This window comes from Opisthorchis viverrini (assembly GCF_000715545.1).
Source record: "Opisthorchis viverrini unplaced genomic scaffold opera_v5_70, whole genome shotgun sequence".
Lineage (NCBI taxonomy): Eukaryota > Metazoa > Platyhelminthes > Trematoda > Opisthorchiida > Opisthorchiidae > Opisthorchis > Opisthorchis viverrini.
In genome coordinates, this window is record NW_008751726.1 from 319,544 (window position 1) to 336,064 (window position 16,521).

Below are 16,521 nucleotides of genomic sequence, written 5' to 3' on the forward strand. Positions count from 1 at the left end.
GTTTGGCCCGATATGAGTATCTTTGTTTTGTAGTGCGCGTTAAAGTAGGCGCATAATAAAATATGATTGCTTGGGCGTATTAAGCATCGCAAAACAATCGCAAAGAAGAAAGCTTTCTGGAGAAAAACTCTGAGAAAACCCTGGCTGCGATTCTGGACGAAATTTTTGTTCACTGGAAACATAATGAGGATAAAATGCAAGACAAATCTACATGCAATACGAAGAATTATCCTGAAAATATTGTTCAAAATGAATTAAAATTGATCAAATCTTTCCAGTTTTCCAAAGTGCAGGATATTGATGATGCTAGGGCTTATCATTTGCTTCTAAGGCTTGGAAGCGCGTCACTATGGCGAACAAAACAAAATGTAGGTACGTAGGGCAAGCCAATGGCGCACTTGGATACCGAATCGCCTGATACTTTGTGGCGATTCAATAAAACAAGGCTGAACGGTTGGGACGTCGACGGCTGTGAGCTGCCTGGTGCAGCACAATTGGTTGCTTGAAAAACAATATATTCCGTGCAGTCTGGGTTTAATTAGAACATAAGAATGACGAAAACATGGGAACACCGCCTACGTGATGAGCCTAGCGAGCCGGTCGTCTACTGCCTGAGGGTTATCAGCAATCTTATAATTAGTGCATTATGTCTGCAAAGGTATTGCGATATCTCGAATATCTGAACATGAGGCGGTCTAATACATCACATTCCGTTGCTTAAAACATCGTAAACAGGAGACTCAAATGAGTTCTAGGTGATTATCCGGTCAAAGCTAAATGTGAGCGCCAATGAAAGTATATCTCTAGATACAGATGAACATTCTTAAGGCAGGAAACCTGTGACTTGTAGAAAGAAACTATAAAATGTAATAATCACATGTGGCATTGGTATAAGACCCCTGGTTATATAGGCCTTCGTGGAAAGTGTACAGTTTTCTCTTATATATAAAACGTTTGGCTTTTTCATCGACATGAAGAGTGAATACTACAAATGGGGGACGTTTTCACAAATGCGAGTCTTGGGAGCAGTGGTAGGCTGGGATCTCATATGGCGCTACTTCCATACTCGCGGAACCATCAGGAAGCAAATACTTACCATATGACATCGGTGTATTTTTATTCCTAGACACTCGCTGTGAACAGTCGCCATGCCATGCACCGGATGGCTCGCCTAGACATGTGCGTATGTACGTATGTATTCGTTTTATCATAACACTAGCTCCCAGATTCCGAAATGGTCCCAATTACCGCGCCGCGCGAAACCACAGTGTTTCTGTTACCTCACGGTCACTGGCTGTATTTCGCCAGCAGATTGGCTGTGCACGCGCAACCCGGGACTGCATAGTTTGACAGTGCCAAGAAACGGAGCAGGGCGATTCTACCAATGAATCATATTTCTCCCAGAACTTCACTGAGCTCGTGATAGTCGACATGTGAAAACTGACGTTCATAACAAAGCTGCAGAAGCACTGCAAATGTGCTGGCTGTTGGTTGACCTTTTGTCCTGCATTAGTCGCACGTGAAGCCTAGCCTAACTTGTCCCATTTCCAACGCTCGCAGGCTGAAATAAAGCCCAGGGTTTTCCTTAACAAGGTATATGAAGCCTTAGTTACTGACGAGACCAGTGATCTTTTGGCTTATTGGAATGCCTACCTAACTGATGAAATAAAAGTCATTGATGAACTGAGTTCAACCCCAGATTCAGATGGACCCACGGTTCAAAGTGCGCGAATTTAAACGATTTTTCTGATCTCGTGGACATGACAATGAACTCTTCGTTTTTCAGCAGTGAAGAAAATAGCCAAAGTATTTTTATATTTTAGTATTTAAACAGTATTCGCTTCAGCTGCGTACAAAATCAACGCTTTTGACGGATGTTCACCATTGTCTTCTTATCTTGATGACACACGATTTCGTAATCAGAAGTCAACTTATGAAAGTAGTACGAAAGCTGTAAAACATCTGAAACAAGATAATCTTGCCTTAAAGGTTAGGCTGTACATGGTTTTATGTTTTCAGGATTTAGGCTGTGTAAACAAATCACTTAATGAGGGTTTTAGCGAGCCCAACAACAACAGTACCTATGGGAAAGAAATCAGACAGGCCTATACGGAGTTTTTGCGTTGTTCAAGGTAACTTATTTACCTGCGAATCTAAGCGTTACAGCCCCAAGCTTCAGAAGATTCGTGATCGGCTACGATCTGTTCGAAATGAAGTAAGCTTTCTTACATTCTTCGTAATATGTTTTCCCGTTTTAGTTCATTAAACACAAATCAGATTGCGAAAAAAACAGTGAGTTGACCGTTTACTATTACTCAAATGCTTGGTTTGAGCTACAAGTCGTGGTAGCTAGTTGATGATGTTCAGCCTCAGCCATTTTGTGTGTACTCGTCTGTGCCCGTGTCAGGACAATCCGGTACAATCGGAGTTTTGCTGCACTCTGCAACGACTTTGAAGGCTGTACCGTTATACCCTATTTGTCGGTCAGTTTATGCTGAGTTCATCGGTTTGAACCAGTTCAAAGCTGTGGAAGACACACACTTCTATGGTTTGGTGACTCGGATCGATGGGACTCAGATGCTGAGACTTCGTCTGTGCTGAACCTACCAACATTGTTCGAATGTCCTTTGGTTCTACCGTCTGTGTTCGGTCGGACAGTTAAGATACACTAGGGGACGGCTGGAAGTGCACCGACCAGTATAAGGGTAAATACACCCAACCATTCGTCTTTACTCAATGGTATGATAGTTGGGATTCATTAGGCGTCCAATTTGATTTTAAAAAGTGGGTTCAAGTGTTGAGCATGTTGCAGTCAAAAGCACTCTACCTGTGACAAAAAGCAGACAGGTATTGAAAAATCCACTCTTGATCCGACTAATGTGACGAAAAAGCCATGGTGTCAACAAAGACTTCCAGAAAAAGGAGGGGTAATTAATTGAACTTCGGTAGCATGCTGACTGTTGCAATCCATCGCTTAGGGTTTAATATTATTTTTCGTCTAATGAGATTTAATTACCATTCATTGCGGAACAGCACCCCCTGCTATGGTGTAAGTCTTCCAGAACATGCTGTCCACCTGAGGATACTGACACATAGTTTCAGCTGAGAGCTAGATTGGATTTTATGATTAGGTACTGACTAGTGGTCAAAGTAACTCGCAGGATCACTGTCAAACCGTACGAAGCCCCCTGTATTTTCAGCTCATCGGCAGAAGATTAAAAATTAGCCTCGAACCCATTTTATTGCCCTGACGGATGAAGTGTTCAGTGGGGCTGAACTTTAATGGCACAATACTCCTGAACCTAAAAGTTCACAACAAAGTCATAAAAACACGTTATTTCAAGCTGTGCCTTCCAGAAAGACCGTAATGTAATTTACAAAGTTTAGTGAGCAAGCTCTTGGATGTTTCTATGCGTCTTTCACGTTATGCTGTATAAAATCGTTTAATTAAACCCATACAACTTGCACAGACAAAAATATTTGTCCCACCTAGGCACACAATATTTCTTCAGGTTATCAGGCCAGTATTGCTACATGTAAGTGTGATAAGCCCATGTTTATATTTCCTAAAGCCATCGTAGTTCATTATATGTCAGACTGCCCTCTGTCACATCCCAGGCTCTTTGATCAGTGATCATCCCACTGCCATCTGACGCCATCCTTTTATGGGGCCTTGTGGACAGCTGTTGCTGCGCCATTTTGCTATAGAAAAAATAACGAATACCATTCTTGTAAGTGAAGCATGTGTGGGCGATGAAAATCTTAGAATCAGCGGATAAAGCCTGTTTCACAGACATTTGGATTCTGAGGAAAGTCCAGGTTTATGATTGTAAACCAATTTATACAATGTTATTAGAAAGCAGACTAAATTTTGAGTACTGAAGACCATAGTTATCAAAACCTCCGATATGTTAAGTGTGCTCTCCGAAGATATACTCGATTTTAGATCTAAATAGCTTAATTGATACTTCAGATCCTCAAAACACACTTTAATTTTGTAGCTAGCCTAACACATGACTACTTTCGGGATCTCATCATCTGGTCAGTTCATATCTAATGGTTAAAATAGAGGCGACAAATGAAAAACGCTGCATAGACTGGTTAGTGAAATGCAAAAAGGGGAGCCACGAACGATTTGTTGTCTACGCTTCTCTTATGTCGTATCTAGTGGGTTGCTGTGAGACAGTCCAGAGGGCTGTTGAGTGACTTGGCCGGTTGGTGAAGGTACTTTACTCTGTCGTTGTTTTGAGGAGATTTCAAGTAGTTATACTGATTTGCGTGCCACACCTTTCACATTTTAGTGGAGATTTTGTCTTAATAGTAGAACCGAATTGTGCTGAAAAGCGAAAAACACTGAAAAGTTGTTTTTATACTATTGAGAATCGTCAGCGTTTGGTATGTCACAAAAGCAAAGAAAGTCTTGGAGATCCAATCCAACTCTTCTGAATGGGCTAGGTAGGTCGGTACGTGGAATGTATAAAGAATAGCCCATTCTACATCTTAAAAGAACATAATTGGTTCTTTAGATGTGTAAGAGCAAAACGGTATTTTTTATTTGCTGCTCAGGTTGGTATAAAAGAAACACCCATGACCCCACTATCCTGTTTTGGCACTGGTGTGTTTATGTGGTTGTTTCGATTTCAAAACCATTTTTATCATTTTATGTAGGTAATTACGTTCTTTTTGAACTTTTGTAGCAGTTTACATATGGGAAACTCAATCGCTCCTTAACTTTTTAATATTTATCAAGAATAACGATTTAGAATTATTGAAAAATATAAATTATTTTATTTTTTACGACTAGCAGAAGACCTCTAGGTGAAAACCCATACAATTTACATGCGTTACCTTGCCTTCACACTCATGCATCTACGTTTCAGTCCATGCGTTTACGTTTTGCTTCTGTTAAAATCTGCATACAAGTTCGCAAATTGTGAGCAAACCAATACTTTGATATATTTCATAGTTTTGTTTGCCTGGAGCTACACTCGTGGAGAAATAAATTTAGTCTACCACAAGTTCGTTTTGGTGTTACTCAAGATAACTACATGATGGCCTGGAAAGTGTTGGATTGAGTACCAACCAAACACTGTTATGGTTGTTGTTTACATATTGGGTTCAGATATCATATTCTTTGGATATACAGTTTGGTGTTTGGTGTCACAAGGAAAATAAGAATATAAACCAATATTATTAGCGCTCTTGCTATTAGTGCTTCCCGACTTGTCCATCTGAAGCTGAATGTACGGTCAGTTAGTACATTTTTGTTTCATTAAAAGGCTCTAAGAGTAACTCCAGTGAATGATAGATAGCCTTACATCTGTCTGTAGTTACGATGTGGTCACGGAACCCCGACTAATGCAACATTAGCAGAACAACCAATTTTTGTTCACCTGCTGTATTTTCTTGAAATATGTACAAGAAATTCGAGTAAACATAAAAATACAGACAGCATTTACTTTGTTTATAGGAGGAATTAATCCGGACGACGTCTTTCTGCTTAGTTGTTTTATGGAAAGAAAACTTAAGCCTCAGGAATGTAAATAATCCAATTTTGTGTTGTTATGGATTTAAAGGTGATGTTCTTATAGGGAAGAATCAGGTTGTAGCTATGCGTTTCCTAGCACTTTGGACGATGCTTTACAAAAATGGTGCGGTAAAACGTGTTTGCTGGGCTTGTGCTAGCCAGATAACTTTGATATGTTTCACTTAGAGACACCAACACGAAAGCCAGTTTTAGTACCATATGTTCATTTTCATGCTTCCTACCAGCTCCACACATGCCTGGACATTTAAAATCTGTTAGAAATCCGCTAAATATCAATCTCTAGTGTCTACAGTAAGGTACCATTTGGTGCGCGTGAACTCTATCACGGATGGCAGTTGAAGTTAGCAAACTCATGTTTCGCTTTTTTTGTCCCCATTCATCAAGGATAAGCAGTCATTCATCAAGAAGGTTTATTTGCCATTGGTAAATACTGTTGAGAAAATTGCACACAACACCTTCAAAGGTGCTAATTTCTTAGTTGATGTACGTGAATCGGCAGTATTTGTGTTCAAGTGGATTTCAGATGCGATTGATAAACTCATGTGACAGGAAATTTACTGTACAAAACTGACTCTACACCATCTTACTGTACTATAGTTACAGCAAGTTCAGCACTGTAGCCATGATTGTTTGTGGCCAATCTAAGGATGAAACTTTTCAACCACATTTTACCACAGTCAGCAAATTTAGGGACACTGGTTACTGGATGGTGTCTTTCTCCATTTTACACTCCTTTTAAAGGACCGGATAGTCATTGTAACCAAACAAAAGGCACAATCGATAATGTTCTGATGTTTGGGACGTGCAAATTTCTCTTCAGTAGTGCACCAACCGAGGTTCTTCGTGAAATGTGATAGTCAAAAGCAAGGACGTGATGTGGGAACCCAGCAACTGCCTGTTATTTGATAAAAATTACCCTTTCCACCTAACTTTGTTCGTATATACTTGATGGGCATTGAAAATGAACAGCATACTATTATCTGCGCATGCCTAGCCAGGTCGCTGTGTTTTGCATTTGTGCCATTACATTATACCAAGTCCAACATATAGTTTTAAGCAATATACTTCAGATGCGAAAGTACGAATAAAGTAAGGATCAAAGTGCATAAGTAAGTATACAAAGAGTTGTCTTCCACAGTCACCACAAATTTGGTTCCAGTAAATTTTACCTGGAGGTTGTACAAAAAATTATTATGATCAGCATAGCGCCTAACTCCGCTTTTCTAAACCTCTTCTAATATGCTGATCCGTTGATTAATAAAATAGTTGCCTAACAAGTACAGAATTGTTCTTGTTAGTACAGATAATCTAATTTAGGTTAGTTCACACTATATAAAAATGCTAGAGTAGTAAAATCCAGTAATCTAGATCCCAAATTATTTAAAGGTCAACGTAAGCCATCTTTTCGGGAATGTGTTGCCTGCATCCTTCCTTTTCAAAATCTTTTGATAATTCATTGACGTTACATTCCTTATTTGCAACAGTTCTTGATGGTGCTCGCGAAGAAAGCTGAATAGATTTTCTCTAATGATACCTCAGGAGAATCCTGCGACAAAATGGGTTCAAGCCATTTTTGGCCAAGTAAATGATATCAATGACTGCTGTTTTTATGCGTTCATTTCAAATCCTGGTACAGACACCTTCACAATGGTGTGGACATATCTCCTCATCGAAATAAGGTGTAAAATGATACTTCACTACTACGTGCTTACCAATTCTTTACTGACGGGTTAGTTTAACTTTATCTGATGCTCTTCGTTCGGTCTTTCCATGCAGCAGCCACCTTGTGACCGCCAGTTTTACAACAACGCAAAGTAACTTTAAATGAATACGGATACAGATTCAGCCACCGTACTTCCATTCGGTCAGATCTTTCCTTCAAGTCATCAGGTCCGTTCCAATGAATGGCTAAGTTTCCAAGGCTAGAAGTTCATCGTTTTTGCTGCCCAAAAGTATACTTGAAACTGCTGTTTTTGTAGAATTCACTGTTAAACTTCAATAATATCAGGCTTCGGTGCTTTGACTTAGGTTCTTTTTAGACAAAAGCTATGATGTAAACCTTGTGAACATAATTTCCGTATACTGACAATTAAATTTGTGTGTAACTCACTGTATGAAAACGAAGACTGCACTTTGGGCAACACTAGCGTAATTTTCGACTCTATGACGCAAAACTACTGGGGTTTTCTATTTTAGCCACTTGGATAGATCAAGGATACGGTGGCCAATGAATACTGTATGGAACCAGCCATTTACGATGTCAAAAAACTGCCGCTCCTCTGGAGTCTGCAAAAAGTAGTTGAAAATAATCATTTATATTGCCGGATCTTGATTAATCAAATGCGGTCACATTCCATATGATTCTACGCTAAACTCATGCATCATTATATTTAGATAGCAGTACATGTTGTAATGTAAAATTTGCCTCCATTCAAACTGAGCGCGGCGGTGACTAAGAGCACAGCCGTTCCCACCAATGGAGCTGCCACTCAGTCACCTCCTCCTCTAGAGAGTAATCGGGAAGAGCATAGCAGTGTGAACTCTCTGAAGTTTGATTCTTATTGCCGACGCTTATGACAACAACAGTGATGACCACAATACTGGTGCTAGTGAAGGTGATGCTGATGCGATGATGATAACCACATTGGAGAATGAGGAGTGAAGATATGGATAGGGATAAGAGTAATAGTGAAATTGAACCAAATGTGTTGACATTTTTACTGTCCATTATGTTCTAATCTGTCATATTACATTCGCGCTTGTACCAGTACGGGCTGATCATGACTTCAATGTGTGCCTAAAAGTGTGGGAAATTAAAGCCCATGATGAAACAACGATTTGTCAGCAAAATCACTCCGGCAACATGCAGACATTTATTTGGAAATAGAAGTGGTCTTTTCCGTCTAAAACAAATCAGTATACCATTTTAATATAGACTCAAGTATTTATTATGCGTCAAATTGGTTTCACATGCAAAGAAATCGTTCACAGTGCATTAGGCTCATATCGTACTGGCTTTACGAACCACAGCAGTAATATTCTTACAACAGTTCGCTAAATTTAAGAACGCTGCAAAGGTGGACTTGAAAGCCAGTTTTCTAGTTCAGATTTTCTACTGTACCCTTGCCAGAAGTTCAAACTCTCACTATGTCACTTTTTCAAGCAAAGTAAAACTTACATTTTATATTAAGGATACCCAAACCAGACACAATCGGCCGGTTTGTGACACTGCTGTGGGCCGGTTTTCGTTTGCTTGTATTTTGTCCTTCCCAACAGAGGAACAATAGTATTGCACAACATATACCGTCCAGAACCCAAGGTGATCAAGACCTTAGAAGTTGTAGATGTCGAATATCATGCAGAAAAACACGCATATTCAAGTGGTTATAGGGACTCTACTTGAAAATGCGCAGCGACCGTCTTAGGTTCATCTAGTACAGATTCGCTCGACAGAATACTTACCAATTTCGTATCACTCCAAACATGATTTTTGCGTTATAACTTCCTCCTGATGGACGGATAATCAATATTTCATGGGTTTTGATGGATACAAAACGATTTGAAGTCCCACACGCCATACCATCAGTTAACGAAAACCACTCCTCCACTTATTGACGTACTGAGGATTCCGGCCTTCTACTTCCGTCTGTTCATACAAATTAGTAGTAGAGATGACCTTTTGATTTTAGCAGCCCTGCCAATGCAACAAAACACGACTACCTGTGGTTAAATGTGGTCTGTAGGGTGCATCATTAAGTGATTCTGACCGAAAAGATGTTGGACCATGAATATCTATTCTACTCACTGTGCTTTCGGCCTCCATATCATAGTTTTAGCCCAAATAAGCACATATGTTTTCCTTTAGTTGTAGAAATCCAGTATAATGCCCCTAAAGCTTTGGCCGTGTTTGTTATCTATTACTTTTAAAGTAATTTTGGTAAAACTCTGTGAGTTCTAGTAAAGTCAGCATAGTTTTCATGACGGTGCACGTCATATTTCGTTGTAAAGCCTTTACAAAGATTTGTAACCTGATGATTTGAATTCCTGTGTTCATCTTTCAGTCATTTATTTTAAATTTACGGTTTGCCCATCGCCTTGTTGCACAATTTTTTAAATAGACAGTTTTATTTTACTTTTTGTTTCAAATCAAATCACATACATATCCCAAATCATTTAGTGAAAACAATTTTCTATGCCTTCTGTAACGGTGTAATGTTACGCCCTGCATTATTCTATTGCATGTCACTGATACTTTTGATTTTAATTCATAAGTTTGGCTTGATGGGATCAAAAACTCCGACGCACTCAGTTGCAGAATCGCCCCTAGATGCCGATTTTATTGTTGAGCAATCACGCATGCCTCTACTGTTGTTGAATTCGCTTTTTAAAATTATGTTAAAGAATTAGAGGAATCTTATATACGAGTGATTCATTTTGGAAAAAACTTGAGTCTCATTAACATCAACTAAAGTTTCAAACAAATCCCTTTTGCAATTCTAATAAACTCCTCTGTGTAGCCGAGTTTGAACGCTGTATACTAAGTAGCTAAAAACAGAATAAGAAAGCTAATAAATACTCTATTTATGTTATCGGGATTTTTACTTGGGATTGTCGAGATAGCACCAATTTTTGCTTCTTTTCGTCTATGCTGGTTTGAGAGGTGTAATTTTCACAGGGACTACACAAACACTTGTCCAACGAAAATACGGTAATCGGTGTTATCTTCTCCTTTCACCGGAAGAGAAATTTCTTGCAGTCGTGCACACGTTTCCTTCTCCTCTTGGGTGTCAGAATGTGTACAGCAAAATTACTCACTTATTAGATTGCAAGCTAATTTCCAAGGTCAAAAGTCAGATCAACACTCACCTAGTGAACAACCAAAACGTCACTACAGCTGCTTTGGTTGGGAAATGTGTTGCGTATGCTGAACCATCGTTTACCAAAGAGAGTGCTGTTTTCCATGCCCGACTCAGAGTGGCGTAACCAGAGAGGTGGCCAACCCTAGACGTGGTAGAGGGGTATGAATGATATTACGCAACTCTTGGGTGCTGTCGGTGCTACTCGTCTTCCAGGATGGGGATCGGGTAATTCCCACTGCGCCAACCGATGTCAGTGGCGTTCTTGTTGTCAGTTTCTATCCAGGTTACCTGAGTGAATGTCTAAAGGGGTAGGGGCCTCGGAATAATTGTAGTGAGCTAGCACTAAGTCCCTTCCCTGTCCACCTTTATTCTGTCCTTTACAGTAAGACTTTCGAATAAATCATGGTTGTACGGCAGTGAAGCGTCAGTGTTGAACACTGGTGTCATGCTGTCGATGATGATGATGATGACGATAACACCAAAGCTGGCATTACTTCAACTGATTACTAGGTACCACCCTTGCCTATCAGATCAGTTAACCTGTCGAACCAATATTGGCTCGCCGAAAGCTTGAATAACTACTTGCCTTAGATGCCATTAGATTCTCAGTACAAAAAATGTGGATTTCATTTGTTCTTTTCGGTAAAAACTTGCTTCTCACTTATGCACTGACGTCGTTTTCGTAATTTTATCACGATGTAATATTGTAACCCATCAAGTAAACTAGAGATGAATTAATTTGTGGATAATAGTCAGTGAAGTTTTGTGTGATGCATCACCTTTGCTTTCTGGGGGATGCAGGACAATGTTGGTCCGTTAGTCTAGAAACCTACATCTATTAGATACCAGATACCGGAAACGTTTAAATGCATGTGATGACCGGACGCAGACTGCTCATCTTGATAAAGGATAGCAGATCCGCCTTCTCGTGAATGCAGGTTTGCAATGTTCACTGAACTTTTCCTTCTGTTTATTTAGAGAAAATGTTTCCTCAAGAAGTGTTGCTCCGAATCAAGAAGGAACTACAGCATGCAACGGATAGCTTGTTTACAGAACCGATCAGTGAGGACGGACCTCATCGAACGCCACAATTCCTCCACTCGAGTGATCCAAGTGATCTATCAGATCACGCACCGCCGAATATGGATCTCTGCAAATGCGAAGCTTTATGCAACAGGATACAGAATAGTATTACGAAGACAACACACATTTTACTGGATCTCCGTGCAAAGTGAGCAACAACCGCAGCCATTTTATCGTGAACGGCTTGTGCAAGTGTAAATTTGAGGAAGACAAATGATATCATTTGCTGGTTTAACATATCTGGGGTTGTTACAGTCTTGGTTGGCTAATCAGCTTATACATAGTTGATTATAGAAGTCTTCCGTCGGCCCTCTATTGAGAAATACCGGTAGCTTCCCCACTGACCAAAGGTCACTGGCGAAATCCGTATGACTACTTGCAATGACAGTTATGTACTGGTCGTTTTACGGCTGAAGGAGGTGACACTAGACCAGACTGACAACAAAGATAGTCCTGAGAGTCCGTAAAAAGACTAGTTCTTCATTCACTCGAATTTGAATTCGGTAAGGCGGATTGTGTCACACGTAACCCATGGTGAAAAGTTGACCTATTTACCTCCGATAAAACTGCAACTCTGTGACCAATATTGTATTGGGGTACCTAATTAGGTGCACACTCATTCCGCTTCTATCAGCCAAACTGACCTTAAAAACTAACGTCGTCTGCCCGAAAAGCTGCGCTTACTAGCGATGTTCACATTCAAACCATAAATCACGGTAGTCATCTGCGGTAGCATTGTTACAAACAAACTTCTGCATTAGTAGACCACCGTGTGGTGTGGCCGAGCTATCAAAAACGGACCAGCTACCACCCAGCAGAGTCCAGTATTCGAGAAACCGTTAAAAACTATATGCCATTTTCATGAAGGTAACCCCTCACAAGGTTGATGAATGATCTTCAACAGGCCACGATCGGTTTTACTCTTCTCGGGACTTATCAGGTAGGCACAGTCCCGAGTTTCTGTCAAACTTTTGTTCTGTCATTTTGTTATAAGCATGTACTAGAAGAATATGGGATGTGTCCGCTCTTTTTATTAAATTTTCTCTTTTCAAACTGATAAAGGAAATAGAACCAGCACAATACTTTTGCCACCTGCAGAATTCGACTTCATATCCGCTGTTTTCCCCTTGTTAACACGCAATACATGCCTTTAAGATGTGTAGTTCCTTGTTCATCATTTGCAATATTGAAAACCACTCGAGACATTTCCTTACACAACTCATCGCACCCAAATGCTTGTGGTTGTCCACGACCTTGGACTGTTGCAGGTTCCAGCTAAATGATAGAATTACGATTGTGAGCACCGGCGAAGGTATGGACAAAATTCTTGGAGTTTTCAACGAAAGTTATCCAAGCGTTCAGTTCACTAAGGAAGAAACCAGTAATAACCTTCTAAGTATCTTAGTTTTGGAAATGGTAACGAATCATGATATGCTCATTCAGAACGTGTTTTGTCGGTAGAGTTGGACAGGAGGACATACTTTACGCTTAGCACAGAAGACACGGTTTGTAGAGAGGCTAGATACAGTGGAGATTGAAGAACAATGCACTTCATGAATCAAACATTTTGACACCACTTCATATGAAAACAAGCTAAAAAGTAGTGTTATTTAACATGACTTTGGCATGTGAAATGCGAAGTTAGACAGCTTGACTTTTGTCCAAATACACCCCCTAAAAATTACAACAATATTACCCAGAGGACAAAGCTAAATCTATTGTTTATGTTACGTATCAATTAAGTACGCTACTTGAAAGTCTTCTGCTGTTTCTTTTGGCACAATACCATATGTGGCTTTTTTAAATACCGCCCCATTTCGCCCCAGTGATCTTGCAGATGCAACATCACTTCTGAGGGTATGGTCATCCCTTAATGGTGCACCTCCAATGTCTCGGCGATTGCCATTTGCTCTCTAAGGTCTGCCGCGTCATCGGATATTTAATAGGATTGCTTCTGGCGGCGAACTGACCTATGCTATGTTGACGTCGCACAAAATTCAGCCAAATGAACGTAATCAGAAACCTTTTATCGGATCCTGTGATCAGTGAAACTCAATGTATGAATGGAGGCTTTTACTTTTTTCTGTATTTGCCACAAACAAACATCCAGGGTTCTAATCCACCAGCGGCTGCTCAAATGGAAATATCGAGCTTTATATATATATATATATATATATGAGCAGCTGGTGTAACGAGAGCGAGCCATGCTTTGTCTAAACAGTCGGGAATGGAGGACTAAAATATATTTGGTTTTTATCCAAATTTATGCGCCTCTTCAAACACAGTAGTGCAAATCTTGATTCATATAAAGTCACACAACGTGTGTCACAGCTACCAGGCTTTCCAGAGTCGACGTTTTAAGTGGTAGGTCTCTACTTCTGTTCATTATCAGACAACTGTTACACTGGGTTGTCAAATAGGTTTGATCTGGACGGCTGATTACGCCAGACGATTACTTATATACTAGAGAGCGACGTGTCACTGTTGTTCATAAGGCGTGAATGCTGACAATCTTTGGCAGTCATTCTTGTTCAGCCTATTGAGTTCGAGTGTGGGTAGGCAGTTGTCGCACTCATGGTGACTGCCAGTCCAACATGTCCGACAAGTTTCGCGAGCCTACACATGCAAGCACCATTACTCGTTATAGGAAAAACAATTGGGATGGGCAACTATTTGGAATTCATCAAACAATATCCTCTGCGAGTTTCTGGATAAAGCACTAAATCAATAAAAATGAACAGCTGCGTAGCGAGAGCGAGCCATGCTTTGTCTAAACAGTCGGGAATGGAGGACTAAAATATATTTGGTTTTTATCCAAATTTATGCGCCTCTTCAAACACAGTAGTGCAAATCTTGATTCATATAAAGTCACACAACGTGTGTCACAGCTACCAGGCTTTCCAGAGTCGACGTTTTAAGTGGTAGGTCTCTACTTCTGTTCATTATCAGACAACTGTTACACTGGGTTGTCAAATAGGTTTGATCTGGACGGCTGATTACGCCAGACGATTACTTATATACTAGAGAGCGACGTGTCACTGTTGTTCATAAGGCGTGAATGCTGACAATCTTTGGCAGTCATTCTTGTTCAGCCTATTGAGTTCGAGTGTGGGTAGGCAGTTGTCGCACTCATGGTGACTGCCAGTCCAACATGTCCGACAAGTTTCGCGAGCCTACACATGCAAGCACCATTACTCGTTATAGGAAAAACAATTGGGATGGGCAACTATTTGGAATTCATCAAACAATATCCTCTGCGAGTTTCTGGATAAAGCACTAAATCAATAAAAATGACGGAAAGCTTCGCTTAATCGCAGTCTTTCCACATACCTTCGAGTCTGCAGGTGATGCTTAACTGTCTCCCCCATTTGTGTTGGTGGAAGATGGAAGCCATGTAATTCGACAAGAATTTGTGCAATTAGATGAAGTGGGGTTTGACGATCCGCTTATCGCATTCTGAATCCAAACATTAGTTGGTAACCTACATGTTATTCCTATTAAGCCAAAGCATTCGTGGGAGGTATTTGTCGGCTTCAGTGGTGCTGCGAATAATAATAATCAAATAATAATCGTTCAGCTGTAACACCCTTCCGGTGCCTAGCTACCATGCCACCCGGAGGAAGCACGAGGGCTAGCATACTGCCAGGTCGCCCAAGCCTAGACAGGGGAAATCGAGTGGCAGCGGTCGGGTTCGAACCACGGGCCTTACGGTCAGTAAATTCGCGCTGTAACCACTTGGGCCATCTCGCCCCCTGCTGATAATAGATGCTGCGAATAGATCCAAAGCAAAAACTACTAGGGTGCAGACAGCGTTCATTGCTAGACAACCTTACGTCAACTGGCGTTCTTTCACTTTTTTTACGTAACAAAATGGCTTCTAAGCAGATAGTTTAGCCCCCAGAAGATAGCCCCGATATACTTGCTGTCACACCGGTTCGGGTATCACAAATAAACACCTTCATAGTAGAATGTCACTGCGTGAAGGCTACTGTATTTTCAGTAAGGTTTTTAGGGAATCTAAGCATTATTTCTGTCAAATGGCCTCTCTTTTTTCTTCTGGAATGCAAAATGAGGAATCAGCTAATTGACGCTATTACTTGACAGCACCCGAGTAATATGTGTAGCTTACAAGATTCGCGTTCATCAGCCCTTATCTTGAAGGGCAGCCTAAATATAGATGTTTCCCCGGGACCATGGCTCCCTGATGGTCCCAAAACAGGAGAAAAATGGTGGTGGGCTATCTAAAGCCTTTTGCAGAGACTACAAAAAATACTTTGACGAATATATTTGCCATGGAATTTCAAGACAGCATGTGTGAAATGTACTAGGCGAAAGCGTATTGGTGTGATTGTGAAGTTAAGTGATTATATTGGGCATTTGGATTCAAAAACTCTGGTGCGTATATGGACGCAAGAAAATTTACTACTATTATTATATATTCAAAATCCAAATCACGTTTAATTTCGAATTTATATTGCACTATTGTTCCAGCATGGAAGAGTATCTGAAACAAGGCGGGAGCGGAAATTCGCAGCGGCTTGTAGATGATACCCGGGAGCTCCATATGATGACGCACACGTAGGTTTTTTGGATTAACCGTGAATCATCCCGTTTGTTCGCAGGAAATACCTTGACAAAAGCGAAGATTTTATTGGCAACGAACCATGAACTGGACTGCACATGATATGGGTGCTGCTTAAGCACCTCCTCTGAACATAATTTACCCACGATGATGAATTTTGTGTTATTGTATTTCTAGGTATAGAATTTTCATCAATGACTTCGTTCTTAATTCGGAAGTTTGTGATATTCTGATTTGCCAGTTTTACACCATTTCCGTGTTCACTATATTGAAGCTTATAATTGCCCATTGCGACCTAAACCACTGGCATGTATCTTCAAGGAATCATTTCCTGGGTCCTTGTTATTTACACCCCGAAATAACTGACAATACTAGCGATTTCTGGCATATTTTAACCGGTTCTTTTCAGTTACAAGTTTCACGAGAAGAGTAACACTCTGGTGAAGTGG

The 16,521-nt window shown here is 40.4% G+C and overlaps 1 protein-coding gene across 1 annotated transcript; it reads left to right on the forward strand.

Annotated features, from left to right (window-relative positions):
* Positions 1 to 1,760: 1,760 nt before the first annotated feature.
* Positions 1,761 to 16,048, forward strand: T265_13475 (hypothetical protein; the record flags this gene model as incomplete). Its single annotated transcript, XM_009169056.1, has 7 exons — positions 1,761 to 1,806; positions 1,847 to 1,989; positions 2,020 to 2,132; positions 2,167 to 2,215; positions 2,259 to 2,292; positions 11,386 to 11,638; positions 15,982 to 16,048. Coding segments are annotated over 7 exons (705 nt in total), but the record flags the coding sequence as incomplete, so codon positions are not given.
* Positions 16,049 to 16,521: the final 473 nt, after the last annotated feature.